At 38.8% G+C, this 23,396-nt stretch overlaps 1 protein-coding gene and 1 long non-coding RNA gene across 2 annotated transcripts; one reads left to right on the top strand and one right to left on the bottom strand.

Annotated features, from left to right (window-relative positions):
- Positions 1–757: 757 nt before the first annotated feature.
- On the top strand, positions 758–22,379 carry LOC116848334. The gene is made up of 3 exons (XR_004378944.1): positions 758–946; positions 21,725–21,825; positions 21,991–22,379. It is a non-coding gene; the product is annotated as an uncharacterized LOC116848334 (long non-coding RNA).
- On the bottom strand, positions 6,812–18,651 carry LOC116848333 (muscle segmentation homeobox-like). Its single transcript, XM_032824288.1, has 3 exons — positions 17,370–18,651; positions 10,955–11,136; positions 6,812–7,846 (listed from the first exon to the last, which is right to left on the bottom strand). Exons 1-3 carry the CDS (start codon positions 18,247–18,249, stop codon positions 7,628–7,630), a joined length of 1,281 nt encoding a protein of 426 aa, XP_032680179.1. The 5' UTR covers positions 18,250–18,651; the 3' UTR covers positions 6,812–7,627.
- Positions 22,380–23,396: the final 1,017 nt, after the last annotated feature.

Consider the following 23,396-nt stretch of genomic DNA (forward strand, 5'->3'; position numbering starts at 1 on the left):
ATATAGTAGATGGATTGTAGTAGCGACATCTGCCGTTGTGTATTTTAACATTATGTCAAACTGAACAAAATAGCTCTGTACTTTTTTTAATAACTTTGTAGAATTTTAGTTATTAATTAGAGAACATTAATATATATATTATTACGAGCGACTATTCGCCAACTTTCTTTAATTAATAATTAAAAATGTATTAAAATCTAAAAGTTATTAGGAAAATGGTAGAGGACTTTTTTGTTCAGTTTGATTTAATATACAAGCATATGATGGCAGACGTCACCACTACAACTCATTTCTCGCGTGATTATTCATAAATCTTTTTTAATTAATATATCGAATTATTGCGAATATCACAAAACGGTACTTTTATGTTTATCTCAATCCGCACTATACCTTTACGGGAACTTCGAAGATTTTTCTGAAACACCCTGTATATTTGTGTGTGTGTGTGTGTGCGCGCGCGCAAGTCGCCGTCTCCGAAAAGCAGGACGCGAGCATTAATTCGACAACAGATAATTTGGATCGCGCCGTAATACCGATAATTGAATCGAAAAACACGAGGCCGCGCAAACGGCGATAGATACGCTCGGCTGCCGGCGAATCGGCTTTCTACGGAAAGGTACGCTAATTAAATCATTACAGTTAACGGTCGACAGCGGCGGCGGCGGCGGCGGCGGCGGCGATGACGACGGCGACGGTTCCACTGTGTTACGTAGGCGGGCTCGGTATTTAAACGAGTCCGGCATTTAAATAACGCGATAAAAGCGCGTCGTCACAATGCGAGAATATTGATGGATCGCGATCACATACTGCCGGCCGTAGTCGTTTGTTATTCAATAACAAAAGCGGACTGAGTTAGCAGCGAGGCACTTTCATGCAAACTGTCACGGGAATGCCTCCGCAACCAAAACAAGACCAAAACAATAAAAATCAGGAATTTATGTATAAGGTATTTGTATTTTTACTTTGTTAGACTAATTCAATTTTTCAGTGATCACGGTGTCCGATTACGGTATCGCGATTATTTATTCTGCACTGTAGTTCCGAAATGAATATAAATAACGATTCCTCATTGAAATTGAACTACAATGAAGTAAGGAAGGGATCAAATCTGTCAGATAGCCGTGAGAGAAAATGTGATATGCAATAAATGTGTATAATTAACGCGCGATAGTAACGATAAACATTCAAGAAGCGAGGTAAACACGTGAAAGGAATACAGATAGCTTGGAATCTCTCGGAGCATTCGATCTTACGGCCCTTGCATCTGTGGGTCGTCAGGTTCTTATGATATCGAAGCGAATATATCAGTGACTTGTGAGATGCGCGTCCACGTGTCTCCGGGTGAAAACGTGTTAATGCATTAGATGATGCATTTTAAATAGAATTGGTCAGAGAGCGAAAGAGAAAGAGAGAAAGAGAGAGAGAATTGCGAGACTAGTTGGCTAATAGAGCTATATAGTTACATGATGCAACACTTCTGTGAAATTATTTATGCATATCAATAATTTTCAAGTCTCGCTCGAAATAACGTTGTTGATTATATTTTGCAAGCTTTTTGCAGGGGATGACACGCAGCGCGATTGTGCGTGCCTTGATTGTAATGTTTGTCATACGCACGAATTCGTAATAAGAATGATCTAATCTACAAAATTATAATTTTTGAGTTCTTGTTATCAATGAGCAGTTTATATGTCCTTCTATATAAAAAGAGAAAGATAAAAAGAGCCTTGTACGCTCTTTAGCTGTGTACGCCTAAAATTAATTAAAAAACAGTTTTTATTTTCTATTAATTACGCTATTTCTCTCTTACCAATGTCATCTTTTTTTATCTATTTCTTTAAGAGCAAAGCTTGTAGATAAGTATCCTTAAAGAGAAGAAACTTGATCATGCTTGACTTCATGGACGATTGCGAAGAACCTCGGTGTTATCTATACTCTTTAATTGCATTCAGTTTTCATCTACATTTCTCTCGAAACTTCATGTGGATTGTATCATTATTGCATAACTACATCCAGTCAATCTGCTAAAGATATACTGTCGCACATTTATATATAATATTTATATATAAACGTCGATATCGCGTCGATATCGCGTTATCACATGGCATTTGCATCGATTCAATCCATTCAAGCTATTTTTCGCGTATAACATTGAGGCGATGATTTCATTGTGTAAATCACGAGTCAAATTATCATTTATGCAAAGTATAACTTGAGTAAATAACCCGCGTGACATTGAAGTTAATTCGTTACCAGATACATGATGCAACACTTGCGTGAAATTATTTACGCGTATCGGAAATTTTGAAGTCTCGGGATAACGTTGTTAATTATATTTTGCAAGTTCTTCGGGGGATGACGCGCGATTGTGCGTGCCTTGATTGCGATGTTCATCGTACGCGCGAACTCGCAGCTTAAGTACTTTGCAATGCAACACAAATTTTAAGTGTGAAGGTGACTCGTAGGAAATGCGCGATTAGAAACTAATGGAGCTTCTCATGAAAACCTAATTTTATGCGGGCAATTCACAATGTGAGTCGATCTCTATTTTAAAGTCAATCGTACGGAGATTTTGACCCGCCACTCGATCGCATTGAGTTAGCTCGATATCAAAATCGTAAACATACCACCATGGAAATAAGGCGCGCATCGAAAGTGTAGAATCATCGTTATTTGAAAAACATATTACTCGATAGCATAGGAAATGCAATCGGGACGTGTATTGAAATAGCGACAAAATCGCAAATATAATCAAGGCACGCTTCTCAAGCACAAGCATTACCATCATTCCGAATACATTCAATGTTTCACGTTTAGTTTTCATTAAAATTTATAATTCAGAACTTCAAGAGGTAACCTTTATACTTAATTATCGATTTGAAATATATAGAGGGTGTCCTAGAACAATCTCCAAAGCGCGCGCTCTCGTGGAGATAATACATATTAAAGTGGACATAAAAGTTCTCTATCGTTTTGAAAAGTCCTCTAACGTCATTTACCATTTTCCTGATAATTTTATAGATTTTTAATGATTAATTAAAGGAAATTAGCGAATGATCGCTCGCGATAATATATTAATGTTATTTAATTAATAACTCTTGTTACATAAATAACTCTTGTTTCTAATTTTCTGCCATTTTCTTCCATAAATTTTTTATGTTGTATATATCAGATATATCATCAAATCTACTACTTCTGTAATGTTTTATATTATAATTCAGCTTTATAAAAAGCATTAGAAAAGGAAGAATAATTTTAACATAATTTTTACTATAATATTTTCTCCATGAGATCTTGAAGAATTGTTTATTGTTTACTATATTAAGAAAATTAAACTTACGTTTTAATTTTAATTGTTATATTCGTGATCAGCACTATAAAAAATTAGGGTAGAACTTTAAACACATTAAAAAGTTATGTAATCCCTAAACATAAGTAATATGATTTTACCGAGCGAAAAATCTTTTGCTCATAATTTCCGAAAAAATGATCGAAATTTACTACTTTTTATTTTTAATTAAGGTAGAAAGCGTCAAAGGATACAATTGTATTAATATTTTTGCGACTCAATAAAGTTGGAAATGTTATAATAATAAAACATATTTTAATACGTGTTTTAAAAAACGGTGACATTTGAGAAACTGGTCTGGGTAAATTTCATTCATGTTTATGGTTCTAGGATTAATTAGAATTGACGGTTTAGATAAAGGATATGATTTTTGTGCCAACCAGTGCTATCGAATATAATTGTTACCTAATTGACAATACAATTGCATTGATGCTTAAAGTGAGTTTGAGATGTAGATGCAAGAATCTTTTTTTAACTCTACTTTTCTCTGACTTTTACTCTTCTCTAACTCTTATTTTAAAAAAGAGTGGTCGCGAAGTGTACGATCTCCATACAATTTCCATAGTGGGTAGTAAAATTTATCTAACGATACGGTAACTCTCACGCGATAAGATCTGACGTTATCTGACTTTCCCGAGGCAGTGGTCGAACCGAGTATAAGTAGGCAGCAGTAATGACTAGCGACTAATTGCGCGATTAAAATTCAGGCACGTACCATTCACTTCTGGAAATTATTCCAACACGGGTTCCTTGCGATGAGCTTCCTAGGCGAGCCGCAAGTTTAATTAAAAAGACTGTTTTAAATCGTAGTTGTACGAAGAAACTAGCAGAGTAAAGCTTATATGAGGAGACAGTTCTTTCGAATCTTTTTATTGTATTTCGCTTGATCTCACACGGAACAAAGAATTATCGCGCTATAAATACCGGTTTAGTGACACGTCGTAAATGACTGATGATGATATATTCCTATACGATGTTTGATATTGCTTGCGTCACGAGAATCATAAGATAAAATTAATTATAAATTTACATGTTTGCGTGTTGTGTATTTTTGTAAATAATAATAAACTCCTCGCGAACGATAAGTTGAAAGTTGTTGACAATCGTGGTATCAATTTCAAAAGTATTAATTTGTACGAATGACGCGCAAATTCTGTTATAAATAAAAGATTATAATTCCTTCTTCAAAGTGCATACAAGTTTTTAAACATATTGCATAAAATAGGCCTCGCAAAATAAGGCGGTAATATAAGAAAAGAAAATGAAAAATAAAAGCCAAAAGCTCTTTATCATCTTAAAGTTATAAATTAAAACAATACTTTTTAATGAATTTCTTTGAAATCATAACTTAAAAATCAAAATAAAAAAATATTTCAATATTTATGAAAATTTAAAGAAGTATAAGTTCAGTAATTTAAATTATGTAGAAGACTTTTAGGTTTATAAACAAAAGTAAATAAAATCATTATTTTCACATTCACTGTACACAAAAACAAAGTAAGGAACTTACAAGATGTACTTTTTTATTCCAATTTCTTTCTTGGCATAATGACACCTGAAAAAAAGTAATTCTGATATGGAACAATGTGTTTCATATTACCATCCATCACTATTTTCCAAACAACTCAATAAATCTCAAAATAGGAAAAATATTTTCAAGCAACTAATTCTGGGATTTTGAAGTTTAATTTTACCACTAATCGACACATTATGGACGATATGTTAGATTTGTCGATTGGAGCAGGGAAAAGATTGTTGACTCTTACCTTATGAAAAGTTTTAACAGAGAGATAACAAAACGACTTCTTTTAATACCATAAATAACGGTGCACTGATCTAAATCCCTTTGACGGCCGATAAGAGCTCTCTAATGGCTCTCTTATGTTTATTTATGTTTATGAGTTAAATATAATAACCGTGGGTATAATTGTTTATGAGAAAAAAATCCAGCAGTTGTTTGAGAAATCAGCTTTCTTCCATATTCGCCTATCATTTTGTGTATTTACGCGTGTGACCTTTAACACCCGTATTAGCTACAGCGTCGAATCCCATGTTCATAAATTCCCATTTTCGAAGATCTCTGTTTGATTTTGTATATGCTTGATCTGCCGAAATACTCCTGAAACCGTGAGTGCTCGAGGCACCCACAAACCCAAGAAACAAAGGTGCGATTAACTAATGCAAAAATGATATATCGCGGGCGACTGCTCGGATCTGAGAAGGGGTTAGATGGGGCAGCCGGGCCACCAGACGAAAAAATTCGGAATATTTATGTCCGGTATTATTAGCGTACGTCGGCGATATCTCGGTGGGCATCGCTAATTAGCCCGCGCGAACGGCGCGGGTCTTTCGGCAAACAGTGCTGGCTACTGTCTTTAAAGGTTCTTCCCCGGTCGCAATCAAGATGGTGGCGCCAACCACCCGGCGAGGTTGATTCCGAAACTAATTGCCACGGCTAATTTATCCTAACGACATATACGCACAGAGACGCCATTCTCGGATACCGCGTAATCGCGCTCGCGTAATCGCCGTCGTGCGCCGGCAATCCGCGCACGGAACCTCACATAGGTGCTCAAACTTAGACGTTCTCCCTGGCTAGCACGACCCCATTGTATCACGGTAAATTATTATTTGCAGCTGGGAAAACGTGATGAATAGTCTCCGTCACACAATTACACGCGCGATGTTTCGCTGTCGGCTCTCTCGTTGACGATTCTTCGGCGGAGCTCTAAAGGAACGTCTGATTATGAGTTTTATTTACTCACACATAAATATAAATATGATCTAAAATTAAACTTCAAATGTTTGATACACGGAGCAAAGAATACTTGAAAATTTATTTGCATGATGTAATGTTTATATTTGAGATAAAATTTATTTCTGTGTGCGAATAAACTTTATATCCCACGAACCAATTTTCAAGTATTTTTTCTCAATGTATCATACAGCTGTCAATGTTTAGTCAATTTTAATTTTTAATTAGTTTTGTTGACATTTGTTGGACTTGCTGAAATAGTAACATGAAACATTAATGAAACATCGATATATAATAATCTCTGTTGATACAGGATTTATTTCAAGGTTGCCGAGGAATTAACACGTTTGCTACCAACGTCATACATGTGTAGATACGATCTCTCACTACAGACCAGCGTCACAAAAAATATATGTGACGACAAAAGTATCTATTTTATGTCCATATTATCAAAATTGTGTTTTACACAATTATGTAAAATAAAAAAAAATACGAAGCGCGGGCTGTCAGAAGAGTTCTCTAAATAAACCGTAGTAACGAATGCGTTAAATGAATAAAATATTAAGATGTTTTAGCATAAATTTAATTTGATTTTTGTACTAGTTTATCCAGAATTGCAGAGTTAAGGTTATGATTTATTGCATTGAATCGGGACGAGAAGAAGGAATGTTGGGCAACGAGGAAACAAATGAATTTCGCTAAAAAAATTACGACAATACAATTTATTAAATAAACTCTCCTAATCGTATCGTACGATTATTCTTTACATTTATACAAAATTGGAAAAAGGACCGACCATTTCGTCGGGATTCACTCGTTTCATTATTTGCGTGCTGCGACACTAACGCCGCGCCATTTCCGCAATAGTCCATTAGTCGTTTATATACAAGAGCGATTAACTGCGAATCGACAATATTTACAATATATTTACAAAAACTCCCGATCTCTCTCTTCAAGACAGTGGTCGACATTGGCACACATTGCAAATTCAAGTGTATTACTTTGGCTAAATTTCCTTCTGCGTGTTTCTTATCGTTTTAAGTCACGTCACTCTGAACAAGTGTATTAAATTACAACTTACACGTCCTAAACGTGTTAAATAACACGATCTAAAACCGCAAGAAACATGTAAAAACAGCTTCAGCCAACTTACACGCTTGTGCGTTTAGAAGTAATGTATTATGTTTATTGTGTGGAGCTAAGACGCAAGTTGCAATGCTATCAGACTCGAAAAAAAACTCTCGCTTTCTAATACTGCAGCACATAAAGTCGCCAACGAGATCCTTCTCCGTGAGATCGTCTCGAGACACGTGATCGAAGACATTTCAACGACCGATCTTCTTTAAAGTTTCTCCATCTCGTCGCGATAACGATCCGTGATCTTCCGATTTTCGAGTCCAGTCGTTTCTTTTTTTTTTTTTTTTTTTGTAGCCCGCAAGTCATTTCTCGCGTTACGATTCGATGACAGATAGTTCCAACTGTTCCTAACCGGTATCATCGGCCCCCGTGGTGCGTTGCTAGTCTCATTCTCTCGCGGGATGCTGGGCGATCGCGTGATGAGGCGTCAAGCCGGGATGAGAAAGCATTCCTACGGGATAAAGACCGGCGGGTGTCAAGATTCCCGGATGCGAGCCGTAGAGCGCGGTGTGATGCTGCCTAACGGCCGACATCCTCAGCTTCTCGATTTCCGCTTCTTGCAAACGCTTCGCCTTGGCGCGTCGGTTCTGAAACCAGATCTTCACCTGCAACGATAAATCATTTCGGATTTACAGCGGTATAATATTTAGCGCGATGAGTTTCGGTCGCGACGACTAATGCGTAACGGTGTAACGGTTTCGCGACGGTTTGCCGAGTGCGTCGGCGTGATTTAATGATCATTCGAGGTATAATGACGTCGAGGATTGGCCGCTTCCAAACGACCGAGATTGCGCGCGTCGTGTGCACGTATAAGGAAGTGCGTCTACTAGGCTAAGTTGGCAAAACAGATTATTTCTGCTATTTTCTAACAAATTACAGAATTAAGCGAGCAAGATTTTTAAACATGTCAAGAGTGGCTTTGAAATCCTTGCTTGCTTAATTCTGAAATTAAGAACAATAGAAATTATAAATTTTGCCAACTAGCCCCAGACTCTCCTATTTGCATAGAAATTTTCCAAAATTCTCCTAAATACAGTATAGATTCCGATTGGAATGCCCAAATCTGTCCCAAAATTGTATGCAGTTCAGAGAAAAAATTTTACTAATTTAACAAAACACCCGCAACAAAGAATTTGTTGATGTAGAACAGCAAATGATCCCGTAGTGGGAACAAATAATTTTTTACCTTCAATTACTATCAATACCACTAACATTATGCCTATTGAAGTGATTTTTTGGTATTAATATATTCTCATTAATTGTAAAGTATTGTGTAGGAACTAAACAGGAATTTGACAGCATTGTATTCAGTGATTGAGACAGTTTACTAGATGTGGACCGATTTTTCCCGAGATAGAACTCTTCCGAGTCGAAATTTTGATTCTACTCTCAGCCTTACTATTCTGTTCAGCAACTATTTCGATACTTTGAAACCTACACCAACCCTTTTTGATTCTATTTAAACTACCCAAGTCGAAATTTTAATTCTATTTTCAGCTTCGCTATTCCATTCAACACTTATTTTGACGCTAAAGAAAGTGAAAAATTTCGGACATCATCAGAGTCAAAGTAGGAATAAATTCTATCAGTAGAATTAAGTTTACTTTGCTAACTTAACTCCTACATAGCTCCTTAGCCTTGTTAATATAATTCAAGGTTTAACATTGAGCCAAAATTTCGACTCGAGTGAATAACTTCAAAACTTCAAAACATATTTATTTATATTGTTGAGAAAGACTTTAAAATTGTATGAACAATGAGTGAACGTGGAAAAGCATAAAGCAAAGTAAACTCAAAGTAAGTGCTCGAAGTAAACCGTAAGTAGATTGAGCTCCGTTTAAGCGTCACTCCTAGGGCACAATTTTGGGCGTCTCGACGACAATCGATCGCGACGGAGTGCAGTGCAGGATCTGATAAATAAGCCGTGATATCGCGGCGGCGACTCAGGCTGCAAACAAATTGTTGCTTTTCGCCGCAATTTTATCGACGTCTATCTTAATCGAATAATCGATATGCCGCCGTGTCGTCGGGAAACGAGACTGCGCAACTCGCGATCGTCGTTACGTCCACTCGTTTCTTCGTTTGCGCAGAGACACGCGAAATGCGTTTCGGAAATCGCTGCCAGAGTTGGGATCTCAGCCGGAGATAATTGGTCGGTCATCGCGTGCTATCGTGGAACGCGTTTCAGCCAATTTGTAGACTATTAATAAAATTACCGTTCCCCCTTGCCTTGTATTGCCGGCTCGGGCAGCGCGCATTTACGTGCGCTAATTACCACGCATCTGGCAGCGGTGGCGCGCGCAATCCAGCTAAAACCAAGTCTCGAGAGACACGCACCGACTGTTTTGACTCGTCAATAGCACCCGGCCTCGACGAAATAAAAATGCCGAGAAATATGTTGCCGGTTTAAGGGATTGTCGGACTCGTTATCAGATTTCGTAGTTTGCAGATTTTTCCTATTTAGCTTCGCAGACTTGCATATGCTTGTACAGCGTGAATGCGCGTAAGTTAATACATCTCGCTGACATCTAGGTTTTGCGAAAAAAAGTTTTATAAGTATCATTTTATATGGCATCCGTATCTGACCTATATTTTCACTATATGTAACAAATTCAGAGTCTGTATATATAAAATGAGATATAGCGACATATAAGAACATCATAGGACCACCAGAACGCAATTTGGAAGACTAAATTTTTAAAAATTTGCAATTTGCGATTTGGCTGCACACACATGCTGCTGTATATTTAGTAAAGCAAACTGTACATCTTGAATTCAGAATTTCTGAATAACCCGTTAAAAGCGTTAATAGTATTTTATTAAAAGATTTTCATTTACAAGTAAACCTATCCAAAAGGTACACTCCGATTTCTTTCTAATTTGACACAAATGTAGTAGTACAAAAAATATTTAGGTCATTTTTTTCATGATTGTTAAAAAAAAACCTTTGGCTAATTTCATTAATTATAAGTGATAGTATTTATTCCATCATAAACACGGAACTCTTTAGCGCATCTCTTCACTCATGTTAATATCTCGTTCACATATTTTTCACTTCTTTTTACCTTGCATAAAATTAAAGCTATATTTAAAAATATGATTATAAAAACATATGTTTAACTTCACTTTATTTGAGAGGAAGAGACCAGTTTACTTTTTTTCTTTATAAATTCACTTTAAGCTTTTAGCGGATGTCAAAGACGCGAGATTGACTGCCGTAACTCTTTCGGGCAAATTACAATTCTAACCGCAGATCGAATACTAATGTGCTGATTTGACTGCATAACGAGCGAAGAATTTATAATCCTGAGGGAAATATATTAAATTCGACTGGATTTAATAAAATATTTTTTTACATTTGTCAGATCTTTCTGTGGAATAAATGAGTTGCACGAGTTAATTAGAAAGCTGAAGAGTCAGAGGAAGAGGTCCGCGCGAGATCGCAAAATAGCATAGTTTCTCATAAAGAAGATTCAAGAAATTGGCGGAATTGACCAATTAGTATAACAAGCGGGCCATCTCCGCTTTCCTCTCATAGTTTATTTCATGAATATTTATATTCATATGGCGTCTTGTGAAATATCGCCGGCGTATCGCGCACGGTATAAATAGCATCGTTAAGGATAATCGGGCGCGTGAGTGCGCGAGGAATTAGCATTCGGTGGATTTGTTCGCGCTCGGCGAGTAAGGACGCCAGGTAGCTCGATGTTTACCTGTGTCTCCGTGAGGCTCAACGACGACGAGAACTCCGCCCTCTCGGCGACACTCAAGTACTGTCTCTCCCGGAACTTCTTCTCGAGGGCCAGCAACTGATTGGTCGTGAAGGGCGTCCTGGGCTTACGGTTGGGCTTGTGCTTCCTCAGGTTGCACTTGATCTTGGCCGGCTCGCCGTTCTCTGGAAGCGGAAAAAAAGAAGAGCGCCGTCTCAGTCGAAGTGCATGTCGTCCGCGGGGAAACAGCGGCGAACATTACTCTCGTATGTACAAACTGACGGACAGATAGTCCTACCGCGAAGGTGTTCCGCGGGGATCCGGTAGGCCAGCCACGGAAAGGGCCTCGAGACCGCAATGTCCCGTTTTTGCCGGCCTCGAGCGGACGGAATAGGCCGGCGAAGGCAAACGCATCTTTTTAGGGCGCGCAATTCATAATTTTTCCGTCGGAACGGCGCCGCAAACTGGCCTCATTACTTTTTTGCCGGCCGACCGCAAAATTCCGGCCGCGAATTGTTTCTACACGGCCGGGCCCCGCGACTACCGCTCGCATAAGAGCGCCGATCGTAACGCCTGCGCTCGCACGAAGGGGAAGGCGTCGCTCTCTCGCCGGGTCCCGCTGTTCTTCACTCGTCGTTTAGAAAAAGGCGCACCGCGGCGTCGGTTAATTGCGCGTTGAGGAATATACGACGGCTCGTCGTCGGTGGTTAGCGTGGTGTTATTTTGTTAGCCGTCTCGTCGTCATCGTCGTCGCCGTCATCGTAGTCTTCGTCGCACGTCCTCGTGCTCCGCAGAGGCAGGCTAATTCCTTCAGGTAGCTCCGAAATTTATTAGTACCAATTTGTTGGCTCTAAAGTATCGACATCCTAAGTCGGGTGGAAAGAAGCGAAAAGTTACAATGTTACGAAAAGTTACAAGGTTTGGATTATGGGAATTTATACACGTGGTCGAGATTATTTGTTAAGAAATATTATCCGTATAGAAATTTCCCAAGACTTTCTCTGATACAAAATAGATTCCGATTAGAGTGCCCAAATTTGTCCCAAAATTGGTTATCCCATTACACTATCAATTGGGAATCCCAAGTTCTCATCCCAAATATGAACTCTATATTTAAAATAAGGAACTACGGTTAGATTTTTGAAAAGATTGATTTTTTCTTAAAGAAATCGACACATTTCAATCGATTCTTTCCTATCCTATTCTGAATCGATTATTTCAAGGGATAATCGATTTTTTATTCGTTGTTAAGGTAAACTGAAATTTCCATCTTGAAAAAAGTTTGGTATTTGTAACTGTAATCACATTGGGAAATAATAACTATAAATTAAGTAAGGAAAACTATTATTTATTGAATTCTACTGTAATGTTAATAAAAAAACTTTATATACGTGTCACTACCACCATCTTACTACAAAAAACATAGATGCGGCCAAAACTAACTATAACTTTAGTCGAGAGTAGTCGAGAGAAAATACGAATGTTCAAGTAAATAAGCATAAACGCTTTAGATACCCGAAAGTTCGGTACAGAGAATGTTGCTTACACTTCCGCGACACGTCCAGGATAACCCAGAACGCGTTGAGTCAACGCGAGGCAGGAAGGAGCACGTGGGGAGCCCGGTATCGGAATATATCGGTTATATTCCTCGAGATTTGTCTCGAGACAATTGACAGATTTGTAGAGCGGAGGTGAACGGCTTCTGTACCGAACAGCGAGCGGAGATCCCGTCGAGACAAAAGGCCACGTCGTCTTGGCAGAGAGTCGCCGAGTTCTGAATTTCAAATTCGTCGTCGGAATCGCCCTTCACTCATCTCCTCTCGCCCTGTTCCTACTCCCTCCTCCCCCCTTCCGCCCCGTCCCGGCCCTCCGCCGTTCTCCGCGCCAGGATTCTCTACGCATCAACTCGGGGACTTACAACACGGCAGCATGCGCCATGCTCGATCCTACTTGGGAATTGTCCTTTGTATACGTTCCTCACCGCTCGCTAAGGGTTCCAATTAGTCTCGGCATCCGGTGATCTCCCCGCGTCGTAAGGCCACCAAAAACGCGGCACCCGGATTTCAATTCGGGACTACCGATCGGGAATGCGCATTCGAAATAATTAGCTGATTTCGCCGAGATAGCGTGTTCCATGAATCAATTTCCATTCAACGATCAACGGGCGCAGTGCGAACTGGGAGGGATCGAACGGTCGGTCGGGTGTCTTTTGTTGCATTGCAGCAACCGTCGCAACAAACGTTCGATCGCTTGAGCATCGGTGGTTCGAAAGCATCTGGGCTTCTTAAGGTTTCTCGCCGCGAAACTCTTCATTGATGACGTCATGAGCGAAAAAATACACATTCAAAAGTCTCCAAATCAATACGGCTGTGACGACGATCAACAACTTAAAATCATTTTTAGCTTTGCGCGTCTGGAGAAGACTGCCGCCCATGTTGGATATTCCGTGGCTAGTAATGAATCGCATGCTAATCGATAGAGGAATGATTGGCCATTGAAAATCCGTTGCTGGAAACAACAAATCGCTTGAGAAGTTAATTTTCCTCATCTGACCATTGTAATAAAGTGAAAATGATCCTTTCCTTCATACAATCTACTTCTCCTTTTAGTATATTTTTTCAATGTTTCAAAGAAGAATGTCAAATTAGGAAGTTTTATCCACCAGACATTTCGATCCTTCAATCTTGCTCTTCTTTAGATTTAGCTAAATCAATAATTTGTCAATTTAGTCAAATCCCATTAGCAGCTACGACAGACCCAGACTTGAGGTGACTAGATTTCCCAACTTCAAATTCAGAACACTTCATGTGTGAATGGGGGAGGGGAGAGATAATTGAAAATTGTATATATACACATATAAAATAATATATTTTGTTTATAGACGTATGAAAAATTATTTAACAATAAAGGCCTACTAGGTACAGCAAAATAGAAATTATTGTTAGGATAAAAGACTATTGTTATTCTTACTTAACATTAAGAAGACAAAGCCACTATGTCTGCCAGAGCTGTGAATCTTTTTGAAAAGGCCTTTCTTTTTGCCAAAAATATTTTAAAAATCCTCTAAACCGGGATAAACGGGGACAATTTGGCCAAAGAATAAATCGACGTTCCGGATAGCACACGGGAAAAGCCGGGTAACTAAGGATAAAATAGCGAGACTCTCTGGGGAAAAGCGGGACATCGGGTCACCAGGATCCGCGTAAAAATAAGCAAAGTTCTCTGTTAGTCCCATTTGTTTTTGTTTACGTTGTATCAGAAGTCGTGCGGTTTAGAGACGAAACTTTGTGTGTTTCACAACACTTGTATCACATTTACGGTAGATTCTTTTATGACGCGGAATCACTTATTTAGGATAATCACGGTGAAAGAACGACGGCGTAAAACTTTGAAGGGGTGCGCCGATCTGTGAAAGTACCCTCTACGAGAGTTCATATTTCAGAATTATGGCATTTTGCCTGTATGCCGCGTATATTCCACTCGTCTCAAGATTTTTTACGCTTGTAACAGTGAGCGTGTAAGGCTACTTTTATTTCAGGATCAAATCTCATTGTTTATATACTTCTTTGTTATCACAATATATATCTAATCTTTAATTTAACTAAATATTGCACAAAACGAACATTTTCTTATTAAAAAAAATATATATATATATATTTAAAACTCTTAAATGCCTTGAAACAGAGAAGTAACAATTATATAAATCCATATTAATTCGTTCATAAAGAGTTAATCAAAGGAAATTTGCAGTTGGTGTTGCATTATAAAAATAATTACGTGAATTGCAGAAAACTTATATCTTGAAACGTGAATTTGAGTATAAAAATGGTTGAATATTCGAGAGCCGACGAATAGTTTTTATTATGATAGTATATCAGGTGCATATTTTATCGATATTTTACAATCCCTTGCATAATAACCGTTGATTAAACGAGAACACATGAAAATCGTTCGATGCGGTCGAGCGACGGTAGGCTATCGTTTAGTAGCAGCCGAAGTGGCCATTAGAAAATCAATTTTCGTTTGTCGATTTCTCGATTTGTCTCGGAACACTTTCCCTTCGATAATCACCCATTGTTCTGCTGGAGAATCCACGAGCAAAACGCAATTAAATCCCACGCCCCTGCGTCTCTAGCCGGCTGTTTGACGAAGTAAAATGACGCGCGTTACTCCTCCGACGATCGACTTTTGTAACTCACTGATTGCCTAGCTAATACGTTCTGGAGGTGATATCTTGAGGCTTGTTTATTCGCAGAGATAATTACACCTATGCAGAGTTGAATTATTGTATGGTTTCGATTAATTGCGACTTCAAATGCAATTCCGAAACTTCTAGACAATTATTGAGTCGTTAAAGATCGCCAAATCGTCGAGTAGACTCCAGGCTGTAAAATCGTAAACAGAAGGTACACTCATTCGATTATTGCCGCGAGATATTCTTTTGCCAGGTTTATGTTCTCAAGAGTATCGTCACGTTCGATATTACGTATCGATAAGAAGTCAAGTTGTCTCGATTCTATATAGTGGCGAGAAATCACCATCCGTAAACCGCGCTTGTAACCGCGTAATCGCTTTAGCCGCGATGAACCATGAAAAGAATTCGCTGAGAAACACGACGGCGATTGGCGCTCCGCCAAAGCTCAAAGACCATCCCAAACACAATCGTCGTCGCACTGCCAAATAAATAGCTCGGCCCTTGAAAATTCAGGCCGGAACAAATAACGACTACTTGAGGGCTGCTTCTAAAAGAGCCTTTGCGTGGAATATACCTAGAATAGGACAGATCCACTCCTCGAAGTGACGAAAGGGTGCCTGCATCCCCCACCTTGGCATCACCAACGTATTGAGATTAGAACATCGAAATACGACTTATTTGTTTCTGTTTTATTCACGCCTCTACAATTCGTGTAGTTATTTATATATCTGTTAGCCGGTTTGAACATTCGGAGAGTTTCGTTCATGTCCGCGTATCGATTGAAGCGCGTCATAAAGCACTTGCGGTCATTCCGAGTTGTACAAAGATGAGAAGAGATATGGAAATTCTATAACTTTACTCCATTCATTACAAGTTCATTTGCGCAATGCACAGAAGATACCGTAGTAAAGATTACGTTTAGGTTATATTTCATTTTACAACGTTTCCCCTCCGATGGAACTGGATTGTACACTACTGTACAGGAACTGGACATTATAATACACGAAGAAGATATTGTCGTAAAAGCTACTTTGCAATTACATTTCTCTTTACAATCTTTTTTGTAAAACTGGACTATGCTGCAATTACAGTATAAATTACTATAGAAAAAGTAAAGTTGGCGATTTACCGAATATACAATATTAAAAATCTATATGGTCCTAGATTATACAAATTTTGTTGTAATTTGTTCTACAATATTTTTTACGTATGGATTGCTATAGAAATTTGATAATTTACTGAATTTTTGATGATTTACGAGATAAAAGATGTGAACAATTACAATAATTTTGTAGTAGAAAGTCGAACATATATAAATATATTGTAAAACAAATATATAATAATTTAGACCATAAATTCTATATATGATTCAAGATTACAAAACTTTGTTGTAATTTTTATTGCAATATTTTCTCCGTGTGCTGTTTGACGTTCTGTATGTGAATAAACTTTGAAAATTTAAAGTAAATTTGTGGGATTCATAATTTGCAAATAACGTCTCTTTTAAATTTGCACGATCAAAGAAAAAAAAAACTTATACTTGTTAGTCACGATTATTGCCACACACAACATTGCTAAAATCAATAGCTCAGCAAAGTAATCAACTGGAGTGATCAACATATAGTGATATTATTTATCGTCATTTAAACATTATGAAATATCCTTCTTGTCTTGCGGAAAAAGCAGAATCTTATTTAACGAAATTTTCAATATTGTCATCAACAGTCTTCAACTGCTCGAAAACTAACGAAACCTTCAACATTGTTTTCGGTTATTCAAAAATTAACGTAGTCATTCATGTTGCCTTCAATATTGCTCTAAAACTAATGAAATATTCAACATTGCCTTTAATATTACTTGAAAATTAACCCAACCTTCAACATTGCCTTCGACATTGCTAAAAAACCAACCCAATCTTTAATATTGCTTGCAATATTCTTCGAAAATTAACCTAACCTTCAATATTGCCTTCAACATTGCTTGAAAACTAAATAATTCTTCAGCCTATGCTTCAACATTGCTTGAAAATGAACGAAACTTTCAACATTGCTTTCAATATTGTTCAAAAATCAATGAAACTTTTAATATTGTTTTCAACATTGCTTGAAAAGTAACGAAATCTTGAACATTGCTGTCAACATTGCCGCTGAAACGGTCGATCGGCCTCTAACACGTTATCATTCGACATGAAAGCGATGGATTGTTAATTGGGATGACACTTACCATTTAGAGGAGCGTGATGAGAGAAGTGCGAAGGGAAAAACGTGGCCGACGCCGCGGCGGCCGCCGCAGCAGCTGCAGCTGCGTTCTGGTGTCCGCCACCCCAAACCGCAGGATGAAGACCAGGCGGGATACCGGGGATGCCGCCGAGGGTAGAAAATCCCCCGAGATATGCTGGCGTTGGCCTAACAGGAGTCGGACTGGATGCGTGGTTCTGAAGATCCTCCACGTCCACCAAACTGCTCTCGTCGTCTTCCTCGATATCATCCGTTTCCGAACATCTCGAGCGAGTCTCGCCGTGTGAACTACTCCGGGGTGATTGTGAACCCGTGTCTTGGTGGCTGATCCTTGAGGACGCGGAACAACCCATTACGGGTTCCGGAGTGGTCCTAGTGTCGGTGCCCAGTTGCACGCGGTAGTCCACACTTGCTGAGGTAAGTCGTCTGCTGGTAGTTTCGACATTGCCGTCGAATTCGATCGTGTCAGGATACCTCGGTGGCGTTCTGGAATCCGAAGCACCGTGAGGAGACGCGCAATGAGTCAGCCTGCTCTCTTGATTGAGGCTGGGTGATGACGACAGGGCGTATCGGGAAGTCTTGAATTCATAGGGATGCTTTAGCATCAGCGACGAGTTGACGGTGACGCGTGGCTCGTGTCGAAGCGGCGAGTACGAGACGATCGGCGACGATCTGGCTGACATTAACAGACTGTTCAACGTCGTTGAAGGCTCCGACGTCTTCCTGGTGTCCGCCAGGAGGGCCGCGACGGAGAAACTCAATCGATGAGTCGGTCTGGCGGTTGCCTGCAGCGCCTGAGCCTCGTCTGACGAGTCGGGACTGGTCGATGCAGGCGTCACCGGCGAGGTCATCCTTAGTACTGTCATTCTCGAACGTCGGTCGGGCACGTTGTACGTCGACTAGCACTGCTCTCGTGATCGCGGGAACGGCGTTCCAGTATCTTGGGTCTAAGCCCAAAATGAGCTACCCGCTCATCCTGCGATCAATGGAATCGGACACGCTTAACGGTGTGTAGCGTTCACTGCTTCACGAACGATTCCTCACTAATTCGCGCACGGGAATTTGCGAAACGGAGTCAGCTCGAGTCCAGCGTGGGCCAGCCAACAGTCTAGCTTCAGAGAACGACGCGCGGAGGCACATCGACGTTACGCCAAGAACATTGTCCGGCGTTTGACAGGTCCCTTGGATCAATGATCGCTGATGACCAGGACTCTCCGGTAGCTTCTAGCCAAGCCGAGCTCTCCGTGTGGACTGAGTTTGACCGTTCAGCCAGCACCGCCCTGATTTTTCCTTTTGCCCACGACCGGGTGCTTATGGTGGGGCAGGTGCCTCTTTAGAGGAAGAGAGCTCGCCCCTTTGATAGAGTGGGGAATCCGGACGGCAGAGTGAGAAGGAGAGGATCAAAACGGGGCGAGGCTGGAAGCTACCAGCAGGGGCATTCCTCGCGACGCTCCGCCCCATGGCTAGGTCGCAGGAGCAGGCGGAATTATCTATACAGCGATTTTTGTAGCGCGAGGGATAAGTTTCTCTCGTGCAAATGCGACACGCCGTCACGGAGCGCGAGCGCCGCGGCGAGGGTAGGGACGACGCGACGACGAGGGAAGGGTGGGGAGGGGAGGGGAGAGATTTAATCGCCGCTCGCTTTACTACGTCGGAGACGGTAATGAGCGCAATTGAGCAATTAGGCGGGGTGATTAAGATTGAAAAAAAAAAAACATTAAGAGAGTAGATGAGATAGTTTTCAATTGTCGCCGCGTATTAAATGCTGCTGATAAGCCGCGAGAGGTGATGACGTTTGGACTTGTCGAGGTGCACTGCAAATCTAATTATATTATGCTGGCTGAATCTCTTTTTACACGTTCTTTACCGTTTCGAATCATGTCATTTTACACTTTAACTGCATTAAATTATAATTTACAGGTCTTAAACGTATTAAATGGCGTGATTGAAAACACAAGAAACGTATAAAACGAACTTCAGAAAAATTACGCGTTTATGTCTTTAAAAATAACACAATTGGGTTTACAGTATGACACGTTAATGAAACTTTCATAAAAATATTTAGAAATCTCTCTTTGCGTCCATTGTCTTATTATTTTTCAATGTGCAAATTACATCTCTTCTTGTTACATATTTCCGCATTTTTGGCATCAAGTAAAAAAATAAGCCATCGAGAATTAACACAATGCTATACTATATAATATTATTACTATTATTAATTCTGTACTATTTAATATTGTATATACACAGTATTGTCTCTATTGGGAGGCGGAGAGTGTATCAAGTCACATTTTCATTTTCAAGGTTTATGAAAAATTCTCTATTCAATGATATGATTTATACATGTCACAAATCATCGGTTTATCATAAATCCTTCTTAATAACAGATATTAAAAACTGGAATTCTCTACCTGCAACGTTAAAAAAATCTTTCATTTGGATTCTTTTTTTGAATTTGACCAATTTGTTTTCAATTTTGAAACAACCAAAATTCATTGTCTTGATACTATTATTCTCCTTGCAGGTCTTTTTGATGTCATTCATATTTCATCCCCCTATCGTCATTATTAAGATCTTATCCTTCGCGAGTTTTTATATTTCTATTATTCTTATTTTTTATTTTTCTCATGATATATTTTTCTTTTTCTTTTTGTATGTATTATTACTTATCTTATTTTTCTGCGTGACGATTGTCTGAGTTAATGTTTTGTGCCTGTCCTAAAAGGATTTTATCTTGTAGTACGACAAAGCAGTATTCTATTCTATTCTTCAGCTTATTAATCTTATTGTAAACATCATTACTAATCCAATTGCCATTCTATTATACTAGATGTATTGCTGTATCGTTCCAACTAATTTCGCCACGACAATTACAACAAGCAGCGCGATTATTGTACAGGTTTAATTACGTTCGGTTGAGATAGGACAAAACACGTCGAACGTAAATCACGCTTGAGAAGATTAAATCGCGATCGCGCGCGTCGGCCGCGCAGGGGACGCGAAAACACGAAAGCCCCGAAATTTCGGCCATTTCTTCCCGGTCCTGTCCGGAGATACGGTTTGTTCGCGCATGCAGGTAGCCAGGGTATATCGATTCGCAGTCGAACGTCAACCCCTCTCAGCCTCGAGACTTCCCTCTCGACGTTCAACCCCTAAATCGAGCCGTCGCGTCGCATCGCGTCGCGGCGCGGTGCGGCGCGGGGCGCAACGCGGCGCGCCGGGGAGATTTTCGGGGCTCGTCCGTGGCGAGCGCGTTCGTTCTGACGGCGCGGAGATCCCATCGTCGCACCCGTCCGTCATATTTACGGTTGCTCCGTCACGTAACTTCGCGATAAGCAAAAACAAATGAGTCCCGATAGGGGTGCCGATAAAGCACCGCGGCCGAATAAAACCTCGCGGACGTTCTTCCATTTTCGCGGAATTGGCTGGAGCCGTAAATTTCATCGCGCGGAAATCCGCGCGGCGTCTATTTTCGCCGCTTTATCAGAATCGATGTCAAGCCCCCTCCTGAAAACATATCGCACACCCGGCGCCAACAAATTTATATCGTTTCGTTATTCCTAATGATCTGCGTGAAAGCGCGCCTGCTGAGACGATCGATCAACAACGCGCGTTTCTCCATTCGATGAAGATGAGATTTATCAATTCTCTGCCTTGAAAATGATGTGCCACCTCATTGCCTGTTTTCCAAAAAAGGGATTAGTTATATTGCCGATTTGTTCTAGTTTTCCTGTCTTCCAAAATTGCTGATTAGTTGATGAACATATTACAAGACTGTTTATCTTGTCATGTGTTCATAACACGTAACATAAAAATAACACGAATGAACGCGTTGTCTTGACATTTCATAAGGTGTGTTACAATAATACTGAGACTTACAGTGCTGTAGTCTTCAGAGTAACCATCACTTTTCTTTTTCTTTAGTTTCAAAGAGAAACGTGTAGCTTGGAGCACATAACCTTCTCCAACATACTCTCCACATTTCTTGAAGTGGAATCTCATTCAAAACGAAGGAAAAGTGATAGTATTTTCACTCGAAGTGAGAGTGAAAATACTGTCACTCGAAGTCGTCAGAGTGAATGTTTCATTCAAGCTTAGAGTGGATTCTGGCTTCACATAAACGAATATTTCAATCGATTAGGAAATATTCACTCGACAATTCAGAATGGAGAATTCACTCTATCTGTGAGAAAAATCATTCAAGTATAAATCGATGGTTGCTCTACTTCTCGAGTAAAATTCCACTTCAAGAAGTTTAGAAAGTATACTTTCCTTGTTTTCAATACGTTCATAGGACATTCATCGATTAAAACTAATTAAGAAACTTGTTTCTTGTCTCAGAAATCTGTCAGAAGTCTTGCAGATTGGGATTTCTAGGGATGTCGTTCAGTGGACACGGATGCCGAAGTAGCTAGTTTGAACTGAATGAAGTCGGCTTGAATGTAAGTTTACAGACTCCCCGTATTCCTGCATGTAACTTTATGGTCGAAAAAAGCTCGAGCACAGTTGTCGAAATCAAAATCATTGAGTTATTATGATCACAAAGGATTGATACGTTTGCATTTATGCGCATTTTTCTTGTTAAACTTTTAAATTTTATATTTAAGCTGCAAAATTGTATTTTCTAACGGAACGAGAATGGAGAATTTGGATCGAAAATCACGGGGAGTGAAGGATGCACACGATGAAGTGATAAAAAATAGACTGCCAGGAACTCGAAAAAAAAAATGTCAAGTATCTTAAGATTATTTAAATAGAATAATTGAACTTTTTTTCATACAATAAGAAATGTAAGTAGAACAACTTTTCTTTTTGAAACAAAACATAAATTATTTGAGCTAAACAATAAAATTGCTTGAAAAGCTAAATAATCGCACACTGAGAGAAGAATTTAATAAATATTATCAAAATTTAGTTACTATTACTAAATGGTAGACGTAAATATAGCGGGCCAAAGCTATGGCAATACTTATTAATTAATTTAGTTCTGTAAAATAAATTATTTATTTGACAGAAGTAAAATTTATTTGCTTCCAGAATATATCTGGTAAATAAAACTTATTGAATAGTTGAACAAAATAAGCGATTTTGTAACAGTTACAAAATGTTTGGTAGGTTCAACCAACCATCTGTAATAATAGATATTGAAACGATGTAATAGCTGCAAATAAATGAATTTTTCGTTGTGCTGCAACAAAACATACTTATACTGGTAACAAAATAGAACTCGTACTGAATATTTTATTACATGGGATATAAGAATTTCATAACAATTATCAAATATCTGTTTATAACTATAATATATTTCATATTAAATATTTAATATTAAGTAACTATTACTAAATTATTTAATTGATGTTACTGTGAATGCAATTACGTCATATTTCCGATCTATTAAATATTTGGTAATTATTATCATATTTAGTATTAGTTACTAAGGATTCAACGAATTTCTGTAACTAAATGCAGTTTGTTATAGTTACCAGTCTTTTCTCTCAGTGCATACTTGTTGAGTTAGAAATTAGTTTACTTGGACTATTCCAGTAGATAATTTTTTTTTAATTTGATAAAATTTATTAAATAAAATAAATTGTTCTCTCTCTCTCTCTCCCTTTCTCTCTCTCTCTCTCTCTCTCTCTCTCCCTTTCTCTCTCTCTCTCTCTCTCTCTCTCTGCATATTATTTATATACTGGTATATATATTGCATATATTATATATATATATTGCAATACATTAGTTAATATTTATTTTAAACTAAATGTTTGTAATCCCATTCTGAATTCTAAATAAATAATATATAATTTTTTAATTATTATAAGACATCGAATAGATTCTATGATTATATATTGTCTAATTATCAAATAATAACATCTTTTTTGTTATTCGCATAAACAGTGCTATTGCGTGCCGGTCGTTTTTCTGAATAATTTTTATTCAACGGCCGATAATCATCTCGGACTCGTGTGTTGTATGTAACGAAGCGAAGATACGTAGGAGAGACGATTCGACGTCG

This window comes from Odontomachus brunneus, unplaced genomic scaffold, assembly GCF_010583005.1.
Source record: "Odontomachus brunneus isolate Ranch 3 - 2012 unplaced genomic scaffold, Obru_v1 Obru_scaffold_093, whole genome shotgun sequence".
Taxonomy (NCBI): domain Eukaryota; kingdom Metazoa; phylum Arthropoda; class Insecta; order Hymenoptera; family Formicidae; genus Odontomachus; species Odontomachus brunneus.